The 27,711-nt window shown below is 44.8% G+C and overlaps 1 protein-coding gene across 5 annotated transcripts in view; it reads right to left on the bottom strand.

Moving 5' to 3' along the window:
• The window catches only part of ADAMTS17 (ADAM metallopeptidase with thrombospondin type 1 motif 17), a 351,667-nt gene that overhangs the window by 80,830 nt on the left and 243,126 nt on the right, over window positions 1–27,711 (bottom strand). For all 5 annotated transcript variants that reach the window (XM_082617115.1, XM_082617116.1, XM_082617117.1 and 2 more), the window contains 2 exons: window positions 26,702–26,829; window positions 14,914–15,034 (listed from right to left, as the gene is read on the bottom strand). In XM_082617115.1, coding sequence (XP_082473241.1) covers window positions 14,914–15,034; window positions 26,702–26,829 — 249 coding nt within the window. The remainder of the gene's footprint in view (window positions 1–14,913; window positions 15,035–26,701; window positions 26,830–27,711) is intronic.

Genomic DNA, 27,711 nt, shown 5'->3' with positions numbered 1-27,711 from the left:
ATTTCCAAGTATAATGGGGTCCCTCAGAGGCCAGGGCCTTCTGCCCATGCTCTGACCCCACATGTGCCCAGAACGGCAGGTGGTTAGTGAAGATTCAGGAGGAAATGATTGAGGCTGCCGGGGAGGAGGTCAGGGGCTGGCTGATGCCTCGTTAACTGGGCAACTGTGTCAACTAATGAGCCCAACATAATGGTGAGATTCTAGAATGCAGGCTGGTAATCATTTTGTTTTGGCTTACATTTGGGTTTTAGACAAAGGTAATGTGCATTTGCTTCAGTGATTTAGATGATGATCCCAAATTAGATGATAAATCCTACCCCTGTGGTTCCCAAATGTGATCATCAAAATCAGCAGGGGAGTTTTAAAAATGAGAGATTTCTGGGCCCAGGTATGTAGAGATTATGGAAATATCTATTTTGAGGAGTTTATTTCCTCATTTTCTCATAGTAAAAATGGCTTTATTTTCATTATAAATATAGTACATGATAATTCAAGCCACAAAAGGGGAAAAACTAAAACCAACCTATACAACATTGCACTAAGAAAATTACCCGTATTTTTGATGACCAGCCTTTTCAGCATCTCTTAATGCATATAAACATACACACATCATTTTATGCCAATAGGATACTATATATGGTTTTAAAAGATCAGGGATAACTTTAAAATAATTTAAGAGTTTTGCTAGGCAATGTGTGCCCAAGGTATAAAATTCAAAAGTTATAAAAGGATATAGTAGAAAGTAGATTGATCTGATAAGATACATCCTATAGCTGGCTGTCTTTCTAACACTCTTATCGTTTACAATAATTTGTTATTTTTTTGGCTAGGTTTCTATGTAACTAACTGAAATGTGCCCGTATGACAGTTTTGTTTCTTCCTTTCTGACCTTTATGCTTTGGATTTCTTTTCCTTTCACCATTCTGGTTGGAACTTACAAAACCATGTTGTATGCCACATGAGATAGTGGCATCCTTGTCTTATTCATGATGTTGGAGAAATGCCTCCAGAGTTTTCCCACTGAAAATGATGTCAGCAGTGAGAATGTGATAGGTATCATTTATCAGGTTAGGGAAGTTTTCTTTTACCCTAGTATGTTAAGAGCTTTTGTTATGAAGAGGTATTGAAGTTAATCAAGTGCTTTTTTGCATCTACTGAGATCATCATATTGTTTTTCTCCCAAACAATACAAAGACTTCAGAGCAGTTTAACTGTAATCACACTTGTCATGGCTAACATGGTGTGTGGGTCGGTATCTCAGTCTTATTTTTCCTTCACCAATACATTTTAGTTCATTTTCTGATGTTTTCCTGTAAACCTTTAATTATATTTATATTTCTATTATGTGACTTAGCTGTAAGTAAAATATTTTAATCTCTGGATATTAAAAGATGAGGAAATCAGCGTAAGTATACCGCCCTCCACTCTCTTACACCCCTCTTCAACTTTCACTGAATCATTCCTACATTGTATTAGTTTATGACATTTATCTTTTGGTCTCTAAGATAATTCCTGCAGTTGTTTTAGTTTTAGTCCTAAAAATTAATTTAATGTTCACTATGTGTCTTTCTTCCAGCTTTTCCAATAAATTCCTGCTTGCCTCAAGTTTGTTCTCTTTGAGATGGGCTCAAAGAAAATTACAGTTTCTGAATTGTAATATAGTAAAAAAAAAAAAATACTGTTCATTATCCTGATACTTGAATACCAGTTTGGCTGGTATAAGATCCTTGAGTCACACTTTCTTTCTCTGAGGCTATTATTTGAACTGTTCCATTGAATGCTAGTGTGGAAAAGTCTGAGGCCAATCTGATGTTTTCCCTTTATTAGCTTACCTAAAATTTGGATCAGATACTCAAAAGATTCTTAACTCTAAAATCTAATAACTGTTAGGCTATTCATAGTTTTGTGTAACTTCTTCCTGGGACACAAAGCTATATTATTATTATTAGACTTAAATATATATATATATATATATATATATATATTTTAAATCAATTTGTTTGGTATTTTTTCAGGGATACCAAATTATTTATGTTTGACCCCCTTTTTTTCCCATAATGTTCATTTAATCTTTTATCCTTCTGATTCTTTGTTTCCATTTTGCTCTGCTCATTCTTCTCAGTCCTGTCCTCCATGCTTCTCATTGTGTTCTCAGCAGTGTAGATTTCCTTTGCTTCCATGCAGACTTGGTTTCTGTGATGGACTCATTTTCTTCTTCTACACTTTTCCTCAGCTGAGTCACATTTCATCTCCCTTTGTTGCTTCACTGCTTATTCCTTGAGATCTCATATCTTATCAATGAGTTCTTCTTTTATTGAGGGTATTATTTAATCAGTTTTTGGAATTAATGGCAATAACGTTTGGTCAAAATTTTCATCTTCTCCTTGGTAACGTTTTGCTTGTGAGGTTTTTTTTATATCAGTCATTTGTTCTCCTTGTCCCTTTTATCCTTTTCATATTGTAGTATACGTGTGTTGATCCTGTACTAATTTTCTTTCTAAATTTATTACTAATTTTTAAGTGACACAGGTTCTAATCTTACCAGCTTCCTCTATGTTTGTGTGGGAAGAACAGGACAGTGTTGTGGGCTAACAGAACTTTCCCTTAGTTTACAGTAAAATTTGTTAGGACATGGGTTTGTGTGTATCAGTGAGTTAATTTTTATGTTTGTAAACATTTATGTATTTTAAATTTACAGAAATATACATGTGTATTTTCCCATTATCAAAATTTTAATAATACAGGTAAATCTCAAGTCCCCTTAATCCCACTCCCCTCCCCTGTGGGAACTGCCACTATTAGTTTGGTATATATTCATTCATATATTTTACTATTTATCCAAATATCTACACAAATATAAATATGAAAATATCATATGGTATATTTTTTATTTGTCTATATTTTATATAACTGTTGGGAATAACATTTATGACTATTGTATTATACTACATTTTTTTTTAAAAGCATGATATGTCTTGGAAAGCTCTCTATGTGAGTATGTATAGCTCTCCTTATTTTTCATTTAAATTGCTATGTAGTTTATGTAACTACACCCTTACTGATTAGGTTATTTCAAAATTGTCATTTAGAACATTTAGGTTGTTTCAAAATTGTCACTTTTGGAAACCATGCTGTATCATGTATGAATAGGCACACGAAACCCCTCAATTAAATACCAGCAACCTATTCCAACAACATAAAAAAAGATTATACACCATAATTAAATATAATTTATCCCAGGAATTCAAGGTTGGTTTAACATATAAAAACCAATCAGGGCTTCCCTGGTGGCACAGTGGTTAAGAATCTGCCTGCCAATGCAGGGGACACGGGTTCGAGCCCTGGTCCCGGAAGATCCCACATGCCGCGGAGCAACTAAGCCCATGTGCCACAACTACTGAGCCTGCACTCTAGAGCCTGCGAGCCACAACTACTGAGCCTGCGTGCCCCAACTACTGAAGCCCGCATGCCTAGAGCCCATGCTCTGCAATAAGAGAAGCCACCGCAATGAGAAGCCTGCGCACCGCAATGAAGAGTAGCCCCTGCTCGCCGCAACTAGAGAAAGCCCAGGTACAGCAACGGAGACCCAGTGCAGCCAAAAATAAACAAATAAAAATAAATAAATTTATATTAAAAAAACCAATCAATGTAATTTATTCAAAAAAGGACAAAACCCACCTGGTCATTTCAGTGGATGCAGAGAAAGCATTTGACAAAATTTAATACTCTTCCATGATAAAAATACTCAACAAACTACGAATAAAAGGAAACTTCCTCAGCCTGATAAAGAGCATTTACAAAAACCCCACAGCTAATCTCAAACTTAATGGTAAAATAATGCTTTCCCCCTAAGATCAGGAAGAAGGAAAGGATGTTCACTCTTGCTATCTCTACTCAACATTGTACTGGAAGTTCTCTCTATGTCAATTAGGCAAGAAAAAATTTTTTAAAAGGCATCCAAATTGGAAAGGAAGAAGTAAAATTATCTCAATCTGCAGATGTCAGGATCTTATATATAGAAAAATACTAGGGAAGCCACTAAAATCTGTTTGAACAGGTTCAGAGAGGTTGCAAGATATAAGATCAATATACAAAGATCAACTGCATTTCTATACATTAGGGGTAAACATTTCCAAATAAAATTAAGAAAACAATTAGACTTGAATAACATCAAAAAGAATAAAACACTTAGGAATAAATTTAACAAAAGATGTGCAAGATTTCTACACCAAAGCCTGCAAAAACACTGTTGAAAGATATTAAAGAAAATCTAAACAAATGGAACGACATTCCATGTTCACGGATCAAAAGACTTAATATTGTTAAGATGGGAATACTTCAAAACTGACTTACAGATTCAAAACAATCCTTACTAAAATTCCAGCTTGTTTTGCCGAAAATGACAAGGTGATCCTCAAATTCATATTGAAATGCAAGGGACCCAGAACAGCCAAAACAATATTTAAAAAGAATAAAGTTGGAGAAGTGACAATTCTTGCTTTCAAGTTTTCTAGCCAGCTGCAATCATCAAGACAATGTGGTACTAGCATAAGGACAGATATTTCTATCAATGAAATATAATTGAGAGTCTAGAAATAAGTCCCTTATTGATTTTTTAAAACAAAGATGTCAAGAATATTTAATGGAGAAAGAATAATCTTTTAAACAGTGTTGGGATAACTGTATATCCACATACAAAGGAATGAAGGTGGACTCTTACCTCAAACCATACAAAAAAACCTAATCTAAAATAGATCATGGTCCTAAATCTAAGAGCAAAACTATAAAACTCTTAGAAGAAAACATAGGAGTAAATCTCTGTAACCTTGGATTAGGCAATGGTTTCTTAGATAACAAAAGCACAAGCAACAGAAGGAAAAAAATAAAGTGGATCATATCAAAATTTTAAACTTTGTGCTTCAAAGGACACCATCAAGAAAGTGAAAAGGCAAACTCATACACTGGGAGAAGATATTTGCAAATCATTTTGATGAAAGAACTGCGTCCAGAGTATATAAAGAAAACTTACAACTCAATAATAAAGTGACAATCCAATTTAAAAATGGGTAATGGATTTTAATAGACATTTCTCCAAAGAAGATATATGAATGGCCAGAAGCACATGAAAAGATGCTCAACATCATTAGCCATTAGGGAAATACAAATCAAAACCATAATGTGATACCACTTCACACCCACTAGGATGCCTATAACAAAAATGATAAACAATAAGAAGTGCTGGAGAGGATGTGGGGAATTTGGAATCCTCACTTATTGCTAGTAGGAATGTAAAATGGTGCAGGCATATTGGAGAAGAGTTTGGTAGTTCCTCAAAAATAGAATTACCATATGACCTACCAATTCCACTCCTATGTATACACCCAAGAAGAATGAAAAATATGTCCATGCAAAAACTTATACACAAATGTTTATGTCAGCATTATTCATTCTAACCAAAAAAGTAGAAACAACTCAAATGTCCATCAACTATTGAATGTATTTTTAAAATATGATGACCATACAATGGAATATTGTTCAGCAAAAAAATAAAGAAGGAATGAAACATTGATAGATGTTTCAAGGAAGAACCTTGAAAATACTACGCTAAGTTACAAAAGCCAGTCACAAAGGACCACGTATTATACGATGCAACTTACATGAAGTGTCCAGAATAGATAAATAGATGGACAGAGAAAGTAGTTGCCTAGGGCTGGGGTAGGAAGGAGATGGGGAATGACTGCTAATGGGTGTGGGGTTTCTTTCTGGGATGATTGTGGTCATGGCTGCAAAACTCTGTGCATGTACTAAGTCCCCTTGAATTGCACACTTTAAATGGATGAATTTTATGATGTGTGAATTATATCTCTACAAAGGTACTAAAAATAATGCTGCAATGAATAGCTCTGCACATGTCTTCTTGTGCATATAAACAATGTCATACCAGGCCAGCTGTGAGAATTGCTGGGTCAAACACACATGCAATTTAAATGTTAAATGTACATATAAATCGCCCTCCATAATGGCTTAACTAATACAGAAGTCAGCCAATACCACAGGAGAATACATATTTATTCACAGACTTCTTAATACTTGATATTATCAAGCCTCTGGATATTTGCTAGTTCAAGACGTGAAAAATTGTTACGTCATAAACGTAATTTGTCTTTCCGTTATTATCAATGTGGCCGTGCATCTTAGCACATATTTATTGGTCGTTTGCATTCACTCTTCAGTTAACTGTCTTGCTCATAAGTGTTGCCCATTTTTCTACTGGCTTTTTGTTTTGATTTAATTGATAAGCAGGAGTCTTGGAAATATATTTTAATATCTATTAATATGTATTTAATACATTTTAGACTCAAACTCTTTACTCACTAGACCTGTTGCACACATTTTTTCTGTCATTTGTCATTTGTTTATGGTGCCTTTTATTACAAGGTTTTAATATGACAGTCATAGTTTTAATATTTGCGATCTCCTTTTTGTTTTCTGATTGCTTCTTCTCATGACATTCTGTATTGGTTTTATGCATAAACTCACTTCTCAAATCTAAGAATAGTTATTAGAGATTTTGAACTTCTATTATTTGAGTTATCTTGATTTTCCCATGGGTCATCTTTTCAGTTATCTTGGTCTTTCCCATTTGTGTTGCAGACTCTTTCAAGAAGGATGCTACAGATGGGTTGTCTCTATATACAGTAGCCCCCTTATCTGCGGTTTAGCTTTCTGTGGATTTAGTTACCTGTAGTTAACTACAGTCCAAAAATATTAAACGGAAAATTCCAGAAATAAACAATTCATAAGTTTAAAATTGCATGCCATTTTACTAACGTGATGAAATCTCACATGGTCCCACTCCGTCCTGCCTAGAACATGAATCATCCCTTTGTCAACCATATCCTGCCTGTTAGTCACTTAGTAGCCATCTCAGCTATCAGATTGACTGTCGTGGTATCACAGGGCTTGTGTTCAAGTGACCCTTATTTTACTTAATAACAGCCCCAAAGCGCCAGAGGAATGATGCTGGCAACTCGGATGTGCCAAAGAGAAGCTGTAAAGTGCTTCTTTAAGTGAAAAGGTGCAAGTTCTAGACAATAAAGAAAGGAAAAGAAGTTATATGCTGAGGTTGCTAAGATCTATGGTAAGGATGAATCTCCCATTTACAAAATTGTGAAGAAGGAAAAGGAACTCTGTGCTAGTTTTGCTATGGCACCTCAAACCGCACAAGTTATGGCCATGGTGCGTGATAAGTGCTTAGTTAAGATGGAAAAGGCATTAAATTTGTACCATAAGATATTCTGAGAGAAAGACCACATTTACATAAATTTTATCACAGTATATTATTATAATTGTCCTAGTTTATTATTAGTTATTGTTAATCTCTTACTGTGCTTAATTTATAAATTAAACTTTATCACAGGGCTTCCCTGGTGGCGCAGTGGTTGAGAGTCCGCCTGCCGATGCAGGGGACACGGGTTCGTGACCCGGTCCGGGAGGATCCCGCATGCCGCGGAGCGGCTGGGCCTGTGAGCCATGGCCGCTGAGCCTGCGCGTCCGGAGCCTGTGCTCCGCAACGGGAGAGGCCACAACAGTGAGAGGCCCGCGTACAAAAAAAAAAAAAAAAAAAAAAACTTTATCACAGGTATGTATTTGTAGGAAAAAAGCATAGTATATATAGGGCTCTGTACTATCTATGCTTTCAGTCATCCACTGGGGATATTGGAAGTTATCCCCCAGGGATAAGGGGGGACTATTGTATATGGGCGGTGTGTGCTGATGGTCAGGACTGGCTTTCAGTTGGGGGCAGGGAGTGTTGTTATGTGTTGGCAACCAAAATATCAGAATGCAGAAAAGTTTGCTATAGGTGATGTGTCATGATGCTGGCCACCAAATATTTCCAGGTCTCCCTCTGGAATCATGGTAGGAATGCATTTCCTTGCCCTCTTAAAATTGTGTGACCATGTAACTTACTTTGACCCTTAAAATGTGGGGGAAAGTGATGTGTACATAGAAGCTTTAAGAGCACCAGCACCTGATTTGCCATGTTCCCTTTTTCCTGCCAAGGTGACTGTGGCAGTGTGTGGACAATAAAATCTGTCAGCCCAGGTCCAGGAGTGGTTACGGTACGCAGAGCCTCCTGCCAACCCATGCTGGACATGCAGCGTGAGCAAGAAATGAACTTTTGTGTTAAGCCACTGATTTGGGGGGTATTTACATTGTGTTTTGTTTGTTTGCTTATTTACTACAGCAAAACCAAGTCTATTTATTCTGATTCAAACACATATGAACATCCACTTGAGGTGTCCTTGTTCTCCCTAGATCTTTTAAAAAGTTCCTGTTCATTCATTTTAAGGTGATCTTGAGAAGCCAAGGAGATAAACACCTGTGTTCAACCAGCCATTCTGGATGGAAAGTTTAGCGGGGTCCTTTAGTCTTGATAGCAAATGTTTTGGCATTGTTACTACAGATCCAGCCTCGGACACTTACAAATAAATGTTCTACTTGAAGACTTCACAGGTGGCAACATAGTCCGGTTCGAGTTGTTTACTTCTTGTGCCCTGATCCATCCTGATTCCCATGCAGGATGACTTCTTGAACCAGATGGGAGTGTGGTCCTCCAGGGGATCCCTTCCAACCACCTCTGACTTAGAGGAAGCAGCAGCACTGACTTGCCCACACAGCCCCTCCACTGTCTGGTCCTTATAGTGTGAGGCAAGGTTTTTTGATTAAAGATAGTTTTCGCTCCAGGAATCCTTCTCTACTTAAAAAGGGTGGCCACAAAAAAAAAAAAAAAAAAAAAAAAAAAAAACCAAACATCTTTGAGAATCACAGCACTGGATTTTGTACCATAAATTTCTCTTAGAGAAATCCATTTCTTCTGGGGGAGTTTGAAGAATTATTGGATTCCAAGAATACAGGGTTGTGAATTACCAAAAATGAAGACAAAATTGTCCGAAGTCAGTGGTGATTAAAACCTTTTTTGGAGGAATCTCCACTTAAAGCACAAAACTGACCTGGGAACAGGATGTGCTTGCAGAGCTGAATTATTCTCTGAGAGCTACTGCTATTACAAGGACTTTTCCTATTTTGTGACTAACAAACCTTGGTGTTAGCATCACCAGGCTGCAGAATCTAAGGCAACAGACATATTCGCCAGGGTCCAAATTAGTTAGTTTTCCACATTCCACAGCAAGGGGCATCTGCAACCAGTGCACGCTCACCATGCCTATTTTTAAGCTTAAATTTGGCACAAGGAGCAACACTGAAAAGGCACCTGTTTACTCTCCTTTCTCATATACCCTCTGGGGCAGAGGCAGATGAACAGTAAAGAGCTCAGGGTAGACACACAACTCAGGTATGGCACATCCTCAGGTGAACCCTGAACAATAGGTCAGGTCATTGTTGTGCCTGGGCTCTGCTAACCTTTCTTTCTAAGACGAGCCTCTCTGCTCAAGATATGGAGGGAAGTAACGAAAGAGAATATCCCTGAAATGAAATGCGGGGCCTCTGTCCTCAAACCAAAGAAACCATCTCTCACTCACTGTCCTCTTTCTGATGGCCCCTACCCTACCCAGAGCTCAGAGCCCACCCTGAGGTTGTTGTGGAGAGTGATCAGCAAGGGAAAGAGCCCTATCACCAAGTCCCAAAGCACCTTGTCATCCCTCATACCAGATGTCCCCCTATGCAGATGCCAGACATCACCATGTTGAGTGGGCATGAAATATAATTAAAGGGGGGCTTTACTCTAAGAATTCACAAGATGGAGTCATACTTTAGGTAAGATAGCAAGACTATCTTTGGAATGATTTTCCATTCTAGTCTCTGCCATCAAGCAGGAGAAATCCAGTTAGAGGGACACGATTTGGGGTCATGAGGAAGCCAAGGATAAAATTCAATACTGTTGCCATTATTCTAGGAGAACACGTAATTTTTGCCATAAGGACAAGTAGTCAGAAGGAACTTCAAAGTAATGTTGACCTTAAACCCGGCTCAACTGTTCTGAAAAATTACTATCATCAGGCTATATTTCCCTGCAAAATACTTTCTGTCTGAATTTCACAAGTAGAAGATTTAGATCATATTTTTCCCTTGTTTCAGGTTCAGCAGCAATAACTTTCCTTGGAAGAAAACCATTGAGCTGGTAAGGTACCATGATGGAACACAGGTAACATACTGGCTATGAGGACTGGGACACTTTCAAAAGGTTGTATCAAACACATACAAAAAAAAAAAAAATCAAAGTTCTTTTTTTTCTGGTAATAATCTTTAAAAATGCTTGTTGGAGGATTTGTATAAGTTTCTAGATCTCTCTTTTTACGAAAGTTGTTTATGAGAGTATTACTGTCTTTATGTTTATCCCTAAAGGTTGTTCTGGTTCCAGTGGAAAAGGATTTGGGAAGCCCAGGAGTCTAGACTAATATTCTGGTTCAGTTCTCAGAATGTGAGGTCAGCGCAGGTGGGTCAAAGCAAGGCCATGTTTTTTATTTCCAGCACGAAGACCAGGAGGGTCTTACCAAGTGCCCTCTGCCCTTTGGGAAGCCCAACCCTGTAATATGGAAACTTCCTTATGGAAGAAAGCATCGTCTGTGGCTAAATTCTCTGGCATATCTTAGCATTTTCTGCTGAAGTGCCAGGTGGGGCTGAGGAGAATGAAGATGTATCCCTGGCACACTAACATGTGTTTCTTTCTGTATGGCCCCTAATCCCCATGACTCTTTATCTTTCACAGCCTTAAAATTGGTTTTATTCGATATTTTTTCTTTCTGGTAATGTCTTAAATATCAATTACACATGAGCGATAAATGGCCTCAGTGTTTATCCGTGGCTTCATGCATGACTCACTCCCACTGACTCTACTCAGCAAACATTCAGGCACGTAAGTGAGGTAAAAGCCCCACACCAGGCATGTCACCACTAGTTCTGCACAGAATAGCCAAACATCTTACATGAGAAACACCTGGGAACAGCCTTTGCCATCATACACGTGGACACCTTGGTACAAAGTTTATTCTTGACTGAGAAAAAGAAATACACTGTAATTTGTTTACATGCACATTGCAGGAACTGATACTGTAGTTCGTAGTCAGTGCAGAGAAGAGTCCTGTGTCACCATCACACGGTGGTAAATTTCCCCATGGAACCTCCACACCCCATACCTAGAGACTGGAGCACAGAACTTGGCACAAGGCAGAGGTTCTAAAGCTAATTATTGAACAAACGTGTGACAGATGGATCTGTCCCTATTCAACAGGGATAGATCACGTCACTCTCCCTTTTAAGAATTGATTGTTTGAGAAGGTTCTCTTTGAGAAAAAAGTGCAAAGGGATTCAGAGCCCAAGGGGCATCATGGCCGGTTCTCGGTGGGGACTTCAGTCCCGGTATGTTCTGAACTGAGTGTCCATGGACACCAGTCACCTTTCTAGTGTCAAGGAGCAGCATGAAATAATGTGAAAATGACACCTTAATGAAACAAAAGCATCCTATCAAGAACTTTCAAGTTACTAAATTAAAAAAAGTCCAGGTGTTTCAACTCAGCCAAAAGCTTGGGCATTTTGAAGCCCATCCATCAGAAAAGTAATATGATAGCCAATTCAAGTTGATTCCTCCTAGAGATGAGTGGCCCAGGACCTCATCTGTTCAAAGTCGGGAGGCAACAGGCCAGAGGGCAATAAACCACCTCACTCAGGATGCTACACTGGGACCTCTCAAGGACACCCTGGGGGCGTGGGCACTGTCCCTGTGTGGGTCTGCTCTGGGTCCTCAGCTCAAGTACTTGGGTTAAGGACCCAGAAGAGTTCAGGCAAGGGTCAGGGCACATATATAATTGGGCACAAATCCTGCATTTGATTCCTCTTTATCTTTCTGGTATGGTATTTTCTTTTCTATTCACCCTCAGGGTGATAAGGCATTCCTCCTCTTCCCAGTCTTTCGAGCTGGGCAGAGATGAAAGTTACCTTCCTATCTAAACTGACAGGATTCCGAATCCATCCGGCTGCACTTGGGAGTCACCTAGATGTTACATGACCCGGGAGCTTTTTACCGTTTCTAAGCTGGGTTTTTCCTTCAGCCTGAAATGTCCTTCCCCCACCCCCACTGTCAGTTAATTCCTACTTGTCCTTTAGGGCTTGGGGACCACTGTCATCTGCCCACAGGGCTGGACGAGGAGCCCTACCAGAACTTGGGGCCCCACAGCATCCCCGCTGAGCACCTCCCTTGACTGTGACCAACTCAGTGACAGTTAACTTTTATTTCCGCAACACCTTGCTCTGAAAATACAGCAGAATGAATGAATGTTTACTGGGTGAATGGCCACCTGGGTGAGCATGAGCAGTATCTCTCGTACATGCATTCCAGAATGCCAGACCTGGGTTACAGGTTAGTGTTTGATGAAATTTGTTAGCTAGTGATTCATCCACGTGTGAGCGAGCATTCCACAGACATCTTCAATAAACAGCATCCACACTGACATGAGCTTATGCTCACAGACCTCAACCACAAGGATTTGGAGAAAACAGCTTTAGACTTCAAAATGAAGGTGTGACATTTGGCAACTCTTCAGAAGGACAGAACTTTTATAGGTGGGTGAAGCTAACTGAGCTTATCTTTCTCTGAAGGTTTGCTAAGGCTTTTGTGAAGGAACACTAAGCCGCATGTCAGGGTGGGGACCACTACCCCCTGGAGGATTCCAGCATCTGCCATTCTATGGGGGACTGGCTGCCACAGCCCCAGAGGCCTGATCTCCCCAGGAGGAAGCCTGCACATTCACGCCCATCTCCCTTCTGTGTATGGTTGGGGCCAGGAATAGGGTGGGATGGAGAAGGGAGAGAGCAGAGGAAAAGGACATTGCTGTGATCGGAGGAATGGATGTGTTCATGCCAAGATCAAAGGGCAACAAATGGATTAGACACTGGGGGAATGCTTTTGCCCTGATCTGGGTTCTCTCGAAGTTGTCTGCTATGTGGCATACAGTGGAAGTTTACAAAGGTGTATGGTGGAACCTTCCTTAATGCTCTACAGAATTGCCCAGGGGGCAGAAGCGGGCACGGCTGTGCTTGACCTGCCTTCGACAGAATGGAGCAATTGTAGTCAGTCCAGTTTATTGGAGCTCAGCACAGCATTCAGTTTACATAAAAGGTTCTAATGCTGCTTTTTAAAAAAAATCAATAGTAAACACTTGCCAGCTGCTGAGGTCTCATTCTTAATAACTGTCCTTGCTGCACAGTTGCAGCAGGCAAGGTCAGTCTCATGGCAAACTGGAGCTAGGGTCCATATAGAGAAAGTAGCATCAGACAAAACAAAGAGCAGACATTACCAAAGGTTCAGAGCAGTGCTGTCCACGAGAACTTTCTGTAAGGAAGAGTTCTCTCTCTGCACCATCCAACACGGGACCCCCAGTCACATGTGGCAACGGGGCACTTGAAATGTGGCTAGCGGGACTGATGGCTGAAGTTTTAAGTTTGCTTAATTTTAACTAATTATATTTAAAATTTGAATCAATGCCAGTGGCCTGTGGCTACTGTCCTGCATGGTGCAGCTTGGAGGGCACCTCCCCCACACCGACTTGTTCCAACATCAGCTCCTTTAGCTTTCCTTGGGAGCCGGGCAGCAGGCACAGGTTCTCACTGAAGCTTCCTGTTCCACAGCCTGGGCACCTATCCTTAAGTCCTCAAACCAGCCCTTACTGGGCCTGAAGTGTAATTTTTAATGTCATTTTGTATTTGCATTTGCCCCTGGTTTTGCTTTCACGGGATCCTGCAAAGCATCTGTGCAATAGGCCGCCCTTTCCACGAAGTATCTAGAAGGAATGTTTCCTCCAGACCAGGTCTTCTATCCAAATAGAGAAAAGGGGGATGTGCACAGACTTCTCCTCTTTGCCTTTCCTAGAGGCCCACTCTGTGGGACAGGAAGGAACAACTGTGATTCTATCCCCTTGTTGGGTGGAACTGGACTGAAACACTTCTCTTCAAAGCAGCTGTGGGAATTAGAACAGAAGCTTTTCAGCTCAGCTCCACTCAAGAAGTTATCTTGGTGATGTCACTCTTGGTGACGTCGGGCGAGGGGACACTCACCCTCCGGATGACTTGCCCACCTCACGCTCCCCTCATTGAGTATCAAGCAGGTACTTCCCTGGACATCATAAGCTGGTGGCCACCAGGACGGGAAATCAGAAATGCTCTCCCACCTCTGGGCGAAGCAGCCCACAGCTGTGAGGATGGTTCCAGTGGAAAGACTGTGAGGTCCATCAGCTGAACCCTGCCGACCTCTCCACGCCCACAGTTGGAGGAGGTCTGCATCTGGGACACGGGAGATGCAGTGACTCTGCAGCCTCAGCCGGTGGATGCATCGCAGACGTCCCGGAACACGAGGCTTCACGCACATTTTAGGGATGTGTGTAAACGCTATTCTACTCTTACTGACAGAAAACTCAGAAACAGAGAAAACCTCTTCCATCCATAGGTAAAAACGATGTGGCAAAGTGTCTTCATCACTGCCTCTGTGTGCTGGACAGACGAGGGGCTGGCACATGCTGAGGGGCGGGGCTGGTGGGGCAGGGCAGCTACTGTGTGAGAATGGACCTCGGGGACGAACCCGGAGGGCCACAGGCAGACTGCTCATGTCTAGGAACCTAAAGATGTCATTCTGGCTAAAATGTCCTTCTCTGCCTTTCAGAAATCCTAAGACTGTGGTGCTGGGTGCCCTATCTACTATTAACTACTCCTTAAATGTGCGATGCAGGGAAGGCATGTGATCGCTGGCTTTTGGGCAACACAATATACAATAAGATTGGCTTTGGGGCAATAAAATATACCACACTTGTAGGAGGTCCAGTAGCTGCAGCAACACCTTGGGGCCCACACTCACCCGTCCACCAGGCGTGGCCCAGGTCACCTTTCCTCGGGCCCTGAGCTCACCTGTGCCCCGAGAGTGGCTGAAGTCACCCTTCACCACGCGGCAGGTCTTGCCGTCCCCGCTGCAGACCCCACACCGGTCTTCTTTGGCCGCAGACCCAATGATTCCATCACAGCCGATTTTCTAAATAAGCAGAATGCTGGGTTATTCTGGGTATAGGACTCAGAGACACACCCTGCAGGGCTGACTTCTCCATGAGGCCCAGCAGGCTGGCGCATGGGGGCCCATGATACCTCCAGAGGCCCAAGCAAATGTTTTAATTTATTTTAAAATCAGAAGAGAAAAAAGTATACGATCCAACTAGTATTACATTTGTCTTTACACCCACAGAGTCATCAAATACAGGTTTTAGTATTTGTTATGGAGGAGGGGCCTGCGAAGGCCCAAGTGCCCAGAACTCACACTGAGGCCTGAGCCGGCCCCTTCCAGAGCTGCCTGAGGCGGGGCTGAGGGGAGGGAGGGAAGCCAGCTACCACACTTTCTGTTGTGGCCATAATTTCACACAATCCATGATCCCCTCGGAGCTGCGTGGGCCCTTGGTTCTATCTCAGTTGGAACAGCCAACAGTCTCAGAAGACACAGCAGAGACCACAGTGACTTTTCTGCTGAAGTCGGGAAGCCCAGAGCTCACTCAGGGATGGCTGGGAATGAGCACCCTAGTTCTCAGTTAGGGGGATTTAGCCCAAGAAGATACCCTGCTGCTCAGATTTTTTCAACGAGGTCTGTCTGAGGGAAGAGGACGGTTGCCCTGACCCTGGGTGGCTCCGGGCAGCACAGCCCACATCAGTTCATAAAAAGTGGGAAAAGGTTGTGAACTCCTGTTTTTCCTTAAAAAAAAAAAAAAAAAAAAAAAAGCACGAGGCTTTTGTGGTCTGCAAAATAACATACCTAAGTTTATGTTATGGTAAACACTGGTGTGTTTAATTATTTGCTAGCTAAATTGCTAAAATGCCTCTCCACATTTCTCCCCTAAAGTGAAGAATTCCAGAACAAGAACTGGGTCTTCCCCACTGCCCTGTACCCTGCACTAGGTACTGGTGCCTCAAGCTGTGAAGGGTTCTACAGCCAGATAACCCAGGCCAAGGTGATTGTGCTCTTTCCTCCCTCCTTACACCCCACTCCAACCGGGGCAGGGCACGGGGCAGAGCCGGCTGAACAGCAGACCTCCTGGAGGCAAAGGCTTGGCCCCATGGCTCACCAACTGAACCCTCTGCTTCATAAAGGCAGTGCTTCTTCAACATAAACGTGCATCCGCCTCACCAGGAGGGCTGTGAAAACACTGATGCGGGATCCATCCCTAGAGTTTCTGATCCAGCAGGGCTGGGTGGGCCTGAGAATCTGTATTTCTATGAAGTTCCCAGGTGATGCTGCTGTTGCTGGCCGGGACCACACTTGGAGAACCCTGGCACCGCGGAATGCTACACGAAGAGCAAGTGAGTGTTCTTCATAGTCAACGGTCCTGAAGTCTCACCCTTGGATCCTTTTGTTTCTTTGGGAAAGAATTAATGAGAAATTACTATCGTGTGTACAAAAGTGAAAGCATCACTGAATATATTTCAGTGAAGACTTGAAGATATGCTAAGTGCAGAGCAAATGTGGTCCCAAAATGACCATTATGAAAACTGAAAAAGGGCAGCATTAAAAAAAAAAAAGAAGCTCAAACGTGTTCAAAGTTAGTATAAAAACAGGTAAAGGCAAGATCAGGGGCTTTAGCAGCCAGAGGCCAGGCAATGAGCAAAAGGAGAGAGTGGACGTACGGGTGATTTAGTGACACATGGAGACCCGATGGTAACTGGCATTGACTGTCACACCTTGCCAGCGCAGACCACCAATGCGACATGGAGGCTGCCACAGGGCACCTTGAACTTGGATCATGTGGCAGGAGCTGGCTAAATTCATGATCTGGACTGCTGGCTGATTGCTATGAAGATGCTTAATGTAAAATTACAGGCGCTAAGAATACAAGGCAGCCAAGGTCCGAAATTTTGCTCAGCCAGCATGCTCAGCAAATGCCCTGGGGACATGTCTGTGTGGCCACGTGTGTGCTGCCTGTCTTCGTATCTCCTCGTGTCCCAGAGCCCAATGTCCCAGTCCCCAGCCTGTTTCTAGTGCTGCCACAGGGCCAACACCCATAGAGCCAGCCCCTGTACCTTGGCTGCTTTCGTGTCACCCTGACCTGTCCCCACATGGCTTCCCCATCTCCCAGGTGCTCTCAGCTCTAGACTTCTCTCTCACTGGCTTTTTATTATTTTTTAATCACACTCCTGCCCAGCAATAGTGGGTCTCTGACTTGAGCAGGTAGCATCCGATACCTCAGTCGGGGTTTCCTGATAAAAGTTTTCTAGATGCTCTAAGTTAACAACCCACTTGTTCTAGACAGCTTCCCCCAAGCCCAGCGATGACACCTGAAAAATCTGGGGCCACACAGCAAGTGACTGGCAGGGCCAGGAACAGTCCCTCACCTCCTGCCTCCCAGCTCCAGGCTGGCTGGATATCTCCCCTGACTGTCCTCAGCCTGGCAAGGCCTTCTGGACAAGGTAAGGCCTCTCCCCAAAGTATGCTGGCTTTGTGAGAGTTTGGAAACATTCAGAATAGAGAAGCTAAAAGAACACCAGAAACAGTACCTTTGGGGAAAGGAAATGTGAGGAGAGAATCCATACTAGAATTTCAAAAGGCTACCTGTTGTCTGGCTATGAGATCATGGCTAGCAGGCACAGTTTGCATTTGAAATCTGCCAGACCAAGAATTCACCTGAATGCAGGAAGGACAGGAGTGGGAGGTGCTTCAGGGAGCAGTGTGACAAGGGACTCACTGGGAGGAAGGGCCCTTAGCAGGAGAGCACGCACTTTCCTAGATGAGCAAACCGCTTTCCCTCCAAAGAGTCCCCTGAAAGAAGGATCTTGGTGGGAAAGAGAAAAGTGATAGTAAGGAAGGGTAGTAGCTTAAGTGAGTGCTTATAAAGCCCCTGCACAGCCAGACCAGCATTAGGTGTCCTCGGGATGTTGCTCCAGATGAGCAGAGGCAGGTCAGGGGGGCAATTGTCTCCCCTCACTGTGATTCTCACCATCGCTCCTAAAACCTAATACAAATAACATGTACACGCTTGCTCAGTAGCAAGGCCCCAACTCGCACTGAGATAGACCTCACGGGATCTAAAGTTTAAGTACATGCAAGGTTTGGAATTGATTTCCTTTTTTTCGGGGATGAAGTCACCATCGGTTAGGAGCCCAGCAAGGCCTTGATACCTGCGGGACTGCCGGAGCGCGCTGCTGCCTTGTGACACTTGGGCACACTTGGCCTGCAAGAAGCTAGCCCTGGCCTCTTTTCCTAGAGTCCAGGTTATTCACAGGTAAGTCCAGGGGCCCACTGTCATCTATTTCTCTCAGGAGGTGCTGCATGATCCTTTCCGAAACATGAGCCGCCTGCTTATTTTTCCATTGGGGTGATAGGTCTTGAGGGCTAAAATTCGTCTGTCAAAATGGTACGCCCTTTCACACAATTCTTGCTCTGCACTTGCTAAAGGGAATAACAGTTTGATCATCTGTGGTGAATTTCTAGGGCAGACAGATAATCTCCTGGGCCCAGGAACACAGGTCACGTGGGGTGGCACTTATTAAACTCCAGCACACTGCAATCACCTGAAGGCCTGGGTAGGTCACACATTGCTGGGTGGGGCCCAAGGATTTGTGTTTCCGCTGAATTCCCAGGTGATGCTGCAGGCCTAGGGCTTACTGGGAGACCAATGGGCTAGGTTTGGAACTCAGAGAGAGACCTTCCTGGAGATGGCCACGGCTGTGAGACTCCAGCCCTATGTCCTGAAGAAGTGTCCTTTCTCCCTCTGGAAAGGCCCCATGCGTGGAGCTCCCACTGGGAGCTCTGTCACCCCTGAGTCAAAGCAGTTCTGGGCTGAGGTATCCTGGAGGGATGTGGAGGACAGTGCTGACTCCCCTCTGCTCCCAGGAACTGGGGCCCTCTTACAATGGTGCTCAGGTCAAGTAAACAATCTATGGGAAGCTCCATCATGACAGAATGTCTAGTTATAAAACCCAAAATGCCTTCAAATGAGGGCCTTACAGATCACCTGAACGCTGGTTTAAGGGCTGTTCAGAACTTCCTACTCACAGGTCTCCACCCAGGAAACAGAGATCCAGACCTGAAGCCTTCAAAAGCCTTGTTTGCAGGATTCACATCATCTTATGTGTTAAACTGTCAAAGGCTGGATACAAGGGGAAACTTCTCTGCAATTTTCTCCTCTTTCCTTACCCAGCATTTTGTTTTGATTTTAAAAACTAGTTTCTTTTGTTAAAATTTCACCTCTCAGAACAAAAGTATCCTCAGACATGACTTAAGATTGTAGCTAACTGGCTTCTGGAGTAGGGGCTAAGTTACCCGGCAGGTGGGCAGTCAGCTTCTCTTCCGTCAATGTTGCACTCAAAGTTGAGGTTCACCATGTGTGTCCTGAGGATCGTTATAGATTTGGACATGAGCCTCAGTTTCCCCATTCTAAAAATGAGAATATTAACCTCAATCTCAGAGAGTTGTTGTAAAAATTACCTCTCCTCTTGTTCAAGAAACCCAGGCTCACCACTCAGGCCCTGGTGAGAGGTTGGCCCTGTCAGGACGGATGGAGACTGTTCACAGGCCATCTTCCTTCTAAGGGGCTGGGGGACAAGCCCCCTCCCCTCTCTCCATTTGAGCAGAGCAGGGCTCAACAGATAATTGTCCTCTATCCCTCTTCTGCCACAGAATCCCTGCCCCTCCAAAAAAGGCAAAGGGGAAGGAGAAGGTATTGATAGGTAGGACTGCATCTTCCCTCTATCCCTCTTGGGGGTGATGCACGAGAGCTGTGTGCAAAGGCCCAAGTGCAGGTGGGCTCTCCCATGATGTTAAGCAGCCCCACCTGCAGTGGGTCATGGTCTGTCCCAGTGGGCTTCTTAGGTAAGGTGCAAACAGGGATGCTTGCAGGGTCACCCTGTAAATTAATTCTCTGGGACACCCAGGAGCTGGGACAGTTTTGTGTGCTCTGCTCTCTGCATGATATTAGATGCCAAGATGAATTTAAAGGGAGAGCACACAGGGAGGTCTGTGTCTGAACAGCGGCAAATCTGAGAACCAAGGGGCAAGAGCCAAACTAATCTGCCAGCAGTGGCATTTTCTCCCTTTGCTACACAGTAGTGCCAGCAACATACGATATTCTTGGAAGGGGCTGGGATTCTTTTTTCCCCAAAAATACTGAATGTTAGAGGAGATTTAATGTCTGTATTTATGAGGCTTGGTGTTCCAGAGGACAAGAAGACAAAATCAAAGGGAACACCAAACAATAAACTCTTGAATCTTCCCATGTTATCTTAGTGATCCCCGGCAGTCACTTTTCTACATACACTAGGAATTCCTGCTACCCATTTCTGAGCTTCCAAAGCAGTTCCTACTCAGCATCTGTTGGTTAGAGCCCTGCTCTGCTGAAGTGAGAGTGTGTGTGACACCAAGGGGAGGACACTGTCTGGGGCATAATTAATCAAAGGCTCAGGATGGTAGGGACCTGGCAGGAAAAGCACAAGTTCTTTTGGTAGAGACAGTTCCTGTGAAACATGCAAAAAGACTAGAAAAGCATTAGTGCTCAGAACTATGTTCTGGAGGAGGGGGAGGAATGGACCATGAACAGGACAGAAGTGAAGAATATCCATCTTTAGTGATTTGCAATCTGGATTCTGTACCCAGATTCCTGCTGCTGCTCGATGGACCATCACCAGTGACATACAACCTCCTGGTCACCACATCCAGTGACCATTTCTCCATCCTCATCTTTGATCTGTCACTCTGTAGCATCTGATGATACCCCATCTGCGGCTGTGCATACATTCATTCACCCAAAGCACGGTTACTGGACTCCTGTTACATGCCTAACCTGGAATAAAGACGCTAAGACAGAGGCCGAGAAGGGAGCGGGTATCCGAGGCGTCTCTTGTGTGATTCTCTCCCGATCCCTTGGACAGTTCTGCCTCCCCCATCTCTTGTCCGAAAGCGGGCAGCTCTCGTGCCCCTTCTGCTTCTGATTTTTCTTGGTAATGTCACCTTCTCCTTAAGTTGCAACAATCACTCACATGCAGACGGCTCTTAAACCTCACACTCGCCCTCCCACCCAGGCTCACAGAAGGCCGGTCTGCTGACAACACCCCTAGACTCTCTGGCCAGGACACTGACCTCGGTGGGGCCACACGGAAACACCGGCTCCTCCTCTAAAGCTGCTGGCTCCTGACTTCTCACTTCTACTGTTGGATGCCTCTTGCCGCCCTCCTGGAGCTGACAGACACGGCTGCCTTTCCGGCCCTAAGCCTGAGGCCTCCAGGCCATTTCCAACCCCTCTTCTTGATATACTCACTTAGGTGCCAGCCTCGTGGCTTTGTCCCCTGAAACCTCTCTAGTGTCTATTTCTTCTCTGTGCTCATGGCCACTGCCCAGTTTAGACCCTCATTACTCAGCAAATGACTTATCACACTGGTTTTCTCCCCGCTGCTGCCAGATTGATCTTTACCTGGTCGTGGCTGTGGACCCCACTGCCTATCGAGTATGCCCGCACTTAGGAACCTGGGGCCCTCCCTGATCTCATCCCAACCGCTCAGCCCCCCAGCTTCCCTCCCTCCTTCTCCAAGTGCACACTGAGTCCAACCACCTCCAGCTCCCGCGAGCTCCATCACACCCACAGTCAGAATAAACCCAGATTCCAGCCACAGCCTGCCTGGCCCTGCCTGACCCAGGCCCTGGAGCCTCTGCCCCCTGCCCTCCACTGTTTCTGGAATGTGCCCGCCTCGCCCCTGCTGCCTTCTGCTGGGAGCGTTCCCCACCATGTCTCCGCTGGGCTGGCTCTGTCTCCTCGGAGGGCCCTGCTGCGCCACTCGCAGCCCACGGTCTACGACACTGTTCCATCCTCACACGGGCCAGTCCCAGCAATGACCAGGCCTGTGAGCTTACGTGTTTCTTGTCTGTACGGTGCATGGGGACAGGAACCGTCTTGGTCCTACTGAGCACTGCATGCCCAGTGCACCTTTCAGCGTCCAGCACATGGAATGTTCTTTCCGCTCTGTCTAAACCCAGTCTCTCACTGGCTCTTGATCACACCTTCACCTGTGGCTGTTAGGGTTTCCCATGAGTCAGTCTCATCTTCCCGACAGATGCACCCTAAGCATGTGGAAGACAGTGTCTTATAATCCTCTGTACTCTTGTCCTCAACCCAAACACAGTGGCCAGCATGGTGCTGAGCACAGAATACGTGTTCAATAAACACACAAAAATGCTGACCTCTCATCAAGCTCGGCCCTGGGCCAGACTGGGAATAGGAGACTTTGGTTTTCAAACCAGGCCCTCTGCACCCCCAGCCTGACAGCAGAGTCACCCCTCCCACAACAGCGCAGTTTAACTTTCTAATGTTTGCACTGGGACTTCCTCACACAGGTTTCGATGGTCTTGTTTGTGTTTAGTTTTCTGGCTGAGAGGAGAAGCGCTTCCTTTCTTCAACTTAATAGCTATCTTCCAACTACTGCCTCACTCTCTCTCTGCTGTTCGAGGGACACCACTGACTTCTTGTTTTAAATTTAGTTGCTACTTTCAGCCAGCGATGCAGCCCCCATCCCAGCATTGTCTGGGCTCCTGGGTCAGCTCCACTAAGTCCTGCTGGGCTCGTCTTCCTCATTCCGGACTTCACCCTTGTCTTGCTAAACTACATGTCATTTCTTCAGAATGGATGCATGGAAAATAAAATGTCTGAGTTCTTCCATGTCTCAAAATTGCTTTATTTTGCCTGCATGCTTGGTTGATCATTTGGCTGCATACAGAATTCAGTAATTATCTCAATTTTCTGCCAGGGTCAGTTTTCCTGTTTGTTTTTCTTGGTCTTTCTCATTCCTGCTGCTGGTTTTCTTCAGAGAGCTGATGATCTCTGGTTGACCACTCGTATTTGAGAATGAGGCACAGAAGGGCCAACTGATGGAACTCCAGATGCGAGGGTGGCAGTCTTCCATTTGGGACTGGTGGGAGGGAAGCTGGGCTCTGCCCCCGGTCCTAGAGGGTGGGAGCTATGCTAGAATACTGGGGTCCCTCCCCTGCTTCAGCTGTCCCTGAACAGCTTATCACACAACTTCGGAAAAGAGCCTGAAGATAACTTCCTAACAGCCCGTCAAGCTCCCAGTGCCAGGCTGGGCATGGTCAGCAATGGTAACTCATTATTTTCAGCCAACTCCTCTCTCCCACTCCATTCCCAAGTACTAGACTTCCTCAAGCATCTTGCTTTCCTTTTGGTTGTGACTCTCCATCTGTTCCAGTTCTGGCCTCTGTTTCTTCAGTGAAACTTCCATCTACTTCTGCCCTCTTGTCAAAGGGGGGCCTCTGCTTCTCTTCACCACCATGGTTTGTGCTATTCTGCCTTAACCACTGGATTAGTGGAGTCCTGGGATGGAAGAGGGGTGAACATGTAGCTCAGTCTGCTGCCTTAATCCAGAAGTTGCTATGGGAGGTTAATCAGATAAAAGGGATACAGGGAATGACTTCAGAGTTTTAAGCACCGCTGTGGATAAAGTTTCAGCACTGTTGAAAGGCCCATGCGTGCATAAACACCCGGTACAGATTCCTGCATGCTTGTTACCCCTTTTTACACAGGGGGACTCTGAGGCCAGAGCCTCTTATAATTCTCTTAGATTCTAGCAGTAATTCCACTTGCCTAATAGACCACAAAATAAGAGGCCAATAAATTCTGGGCAATGAAAATGGTCCATTGAAATAAGCTCCGGATTCCAGAATCGCTGAAGTCCTAAGAGCAGGGGACCCACCCACTCTTTTTTTCTTTGTAAAATGCAATCAGAGGCTGTCTGTCCTTTAAGCCAGCCCCTTGGAGAACACAGACAATCAGACACAATCTCTCCACTCAATAAGCTTATAGGCCCTGAAGGTGTTTTGTTTGGGTGTTCATCAAGCCAGGGATGTGTACACAAGTTAGGGTCCCAAGGAAATGTGACTGTAATCGGAGTACATTGGCTGCAAGTGTACGTTAGCTGATGAGGCCTTAAAGAAAAGCCAAGCATATCTGGTCCCAGGTCCATGCAGACATGTCCATCCATTTGACTCACCCACTGCCGGTCAGCAGCTTTGAGGCAAGTTGCACATTAGAGGCGTATTAACTTGATTTCCTTGCTTCTGGAGGCCAACAGTAGGAGTCATTAATGATGGGACTCCTGATTTATAGGGACTTGCTGAAAAATAGACAATGTTTGTGTTTCTTCCCCCAACTCACTCCCACTTTTATGAGCGCTGTTAAGTTTCATTTCAGCATGTTAAGTAATTTGTGACTCACTGAAATGAAACTTAACTCAGTCCTCATAAAACAGAGTAAAATGGTATTTCCGTGTTTCATGTTATGGTTTGAATCAGCCTGCTATTTGGAGCTTAGTGGAATCTTCTCAAAATGCCATTTTGGAGCCTCTCGTCCCTGCCATTCCCCACCAAGTAGTCACCATGTTTCTCAGAATTTCCCAGAACTCCTTCTGCTACCCCAAAATAGCAAAATTTATAGCTGAAGGGAAGAGTGGGAAAAGCTAGCAAGTAAACCATGGCAACATTTCTGGAAGTGCTGTCTTACATAAAATATGGATGATTTCTACCTTTTATCCACTATAATTAGATAATGACATTGATGAATAGGTACAGACCCTCTGCTCACAAAACCCCTGAGATATCTTTTTATTACTATTACTCGTCTTCTCTTTAACCAATATTCCTTGCCTTACTCATTCACAAGGACCACAGAAATCCAGAACTTTCCACTTTGGCAATCACTGTAACTAGGCATACTGTATTTGTACTTAATTTCTTAGTCTTATTTAAATATGCTCAATGTTATTATAAAACTTCATTAACTCTGACTTTACTAATTTGGATTTTTGTGAGACTTGAGTTAACCTTGGGCTAAAGTTAACCTTCATAGATTCTCTCTGAAGAACGAGCACTCTTAGAAAAATTACAGATGGGATTTTTAACTTCCTTCAGAAAGCAAGTTGTTTCTCTCATGAGGTGCTTGCTGGCAGGTGTGCTGCCATATCCCAGGACAGCGGTCCTTCTGCTAGGACTGGTGGGCGGCCTGGAGGCAGTGGGTCACTGGGATGCTTCCAGGTAGAGGAGACGGTACTTCCAAGAACTGGCAGGCAGTGGTCTCCCCATTGTCAGGGTGAGGCTCTAGGGAGCATGAACCCCACCTACTGTAGAGCACTGTGAGAGGGGCCAGCGTCTGCACCTCCGTGCTCTAGAGCCCCCTGCCTTGAGGGGTCATGTTTGGTGAGCACTAAGTCTCAGCGCAGGGTGAGTAAATGCAATGATGAAGATGGTGGTAGAGGCATTTGAGATGTACTGGGGGGTGGAATGGGATGGAGGTGGGAATGGGAAGGCGAGTGTACACATGTCATTCATGTCACACCCAAGTGCAGGGCAGGCTCTGGCTCGATGGTGCCCTGATGACTGCACACTTAAGGCTATTGAAATACCTTGAGTGGCAGCTCAAAAGCCCTGCTGTACTCACTAAAGGACTGAGAGTTTCACTGTCATGGTATGGGGGGAGATTTCCTAATTGAAAAGGCTGCAGTTAGAACCAAAGTCACGGAAGGGGCACACTGGCACTGATCGCTTAGAGCTGAAATCATGTCTGGCCACTTAACGTGGACCGCACTGGCCAGAAAATTTCAGGATTCTTAGAAATGTTTCCACACTGATAAGAACACTGCAGAAGATGCTGGTGAGAGGCTGGAGGTGGCTCAGCTGGTGCTGCTCTAAAGAATACAAGTGCTTTTAACTTGGGAAGTGTTTGCTAAAGGAACATACATCATTGGGCTGCACCATGGCCCATGCAAGTGTATAATTTAGGACAGAAACAGATCTTGCACTTGGCTTGCTAGCAGGTTTACCAAAGAACCAGAACCATCAGCCATTTTTCTTTCAATGATAATGATAAGATCATTGTTCACATCTCCGCCACAGGCTCTGCCCATTCTTTGCTACAGTGCAGCAGCCCGGAGGGCCTGTCGCCTCTCCTTCCCCAAGAGGATGCCTGGCCAAGACTCTGGGGCACTAAGTGTCTATCACTCCTACATATTCGTATTTGATAACAAAGCCAGGCAGTGCCAAAGGAGTCTGGATACTGTCAAGTTTTTCCCTGAAGAATCCTAGTCTTAGACTAGTTTGGACTTTGCAGGGAAAAAAATCCACTAGGGTTGAAATGATCGGACACCCTCCCTCCCTCCTTTCTCGTTGTCTTCTTAAATGACATCTTTCATCATGCTGATGAATCACAGACATCCAACATCAGGATGGGTCTGGGGATTATATTCCAGTGGGTGGAGCAGTCCCCCAAAGCCAAGCATAGTCACATCCCCAGGTACCACCTGTGAAGGCATCTGCTCAGTTTTACTATATCTTTTATAGCTAACCAAGCACAGCTTGTCCAAACACATATGTTCGTATACATCTTCCAGTCCCACCTAGTAGTCTGTCTGCTCTTCCCTTTGTCATGTTGTCTAAAGTTACTCCAAGTTTTTTGAGATGACCCATGTTGCCACTACTCTTTCAGCGCCTCAACTCTTGGTTGGCCTGCACTTGGGCCTCATGCTCAGTCACTGCTGAGGGAGGGAGGGGTGCCAGGCTGCAGGTGGCAGCACCACCGATGCAATTCCTCACCCAGGCCCCCGCCACCCTGAGCCCCTCTGGAGGGAGCCTCCCCTCCAAAGCCCTGCCAAGGACACAAGGAAAACACGTCACCTGGCACCTGCCGTGCACACAGAGGTCGGTCTCGTAGGGCCCGCAAGGCGTGCCGTCCAGGACCCTGTCGGCCACCAGCAGCGGGGACTCCTTCCCGAGGGGCGAGCAGTAGAGTTCACACGGCTTATCTAAGGAGGGAAAGGGGGGGACGTTGACGTGGGATGGGGTTTGGGGGCCATGCAGGGTGCAGATGCACGTGAGCGACAGGCCAGCCCAAGAGACGAGAAGTCGGCATGGGATCAAGGTCACAGGTACATGGCACATGTTGCACCCAGGCCTTGGAACGCGTGAAACATAAAATGGAGAAATCAGGTGAATGACACAGAGGTGAGGGCACTGTGGGCTTTTCTGTACCTTGTTCTCTTTATCCTTTGCAAAGACACAGTATTTCTTTTTCCTTAAGGTATTAAAAATACCAGGCAGAACAAACATTTTGTGGTGTGCTAACCTCTAAGCAAGTTGACTATGTATCAAGGGTGAGCCTGGGGTGGGAAAGGGGAAGGAGGCGAACAAGAAGGCCTCCCAGTGAGGGGAGCAGGCCCAGGGGTGTCTCCACGGCAGTGGCTTTTGCTAAAGCTTTAGTGCTCCCCAGCCTCTGGTTAAAAGCTGCAGGGCTGTGGTATGTGGTAAGAAGGCCCTGGAAGAAACAGAGCAGGAATAAGGAACAGAAAGGGGACACAGAAGCCTCTAGGACAACTTGTAAGAGCCATGCCCCCAGGCAGGATGGAAACCCTGATTTCTGCTGCTGCTGGAACAAAGTGAGCTCCCAGAACATGCCAAGATCTCACGCCTTTGCCTAGATTGTTCCCTCTGCCTGGAAATCCCTCCCTGCACTTAGCTTTCTGGAAGATTCCTGGCACCCCAGAAACTTCCACTCCAGAGCTCTCTCCTCATGCCACCTCTGACTTGGACTCTCTATCTGCACTTTGCACACACCTCCATTAAAGCCCTCAAATCCTACTGTCCTATAATTGTTTGAGCAACTCCCATATACAAGGGGATTTCTTATA

The sequence above is a fragment of the Mesoplodon mirus genome (assembly GCF_964341445.2).
Source record: "Mesoplodon mirus genome assembly, chromosome: 4".
Classification (NCBI taxonomy): Eukaryota; Metazoa; Chordata; class Mammalia; order Artiodactyla; family Ziphiidae; genus Mesoplodon; species Mesoplodon mirus.
Note: the sequence above shows the minus strand (reverse complement) of the source record. Positions and strands in the feature narration are given on the sequence as shown.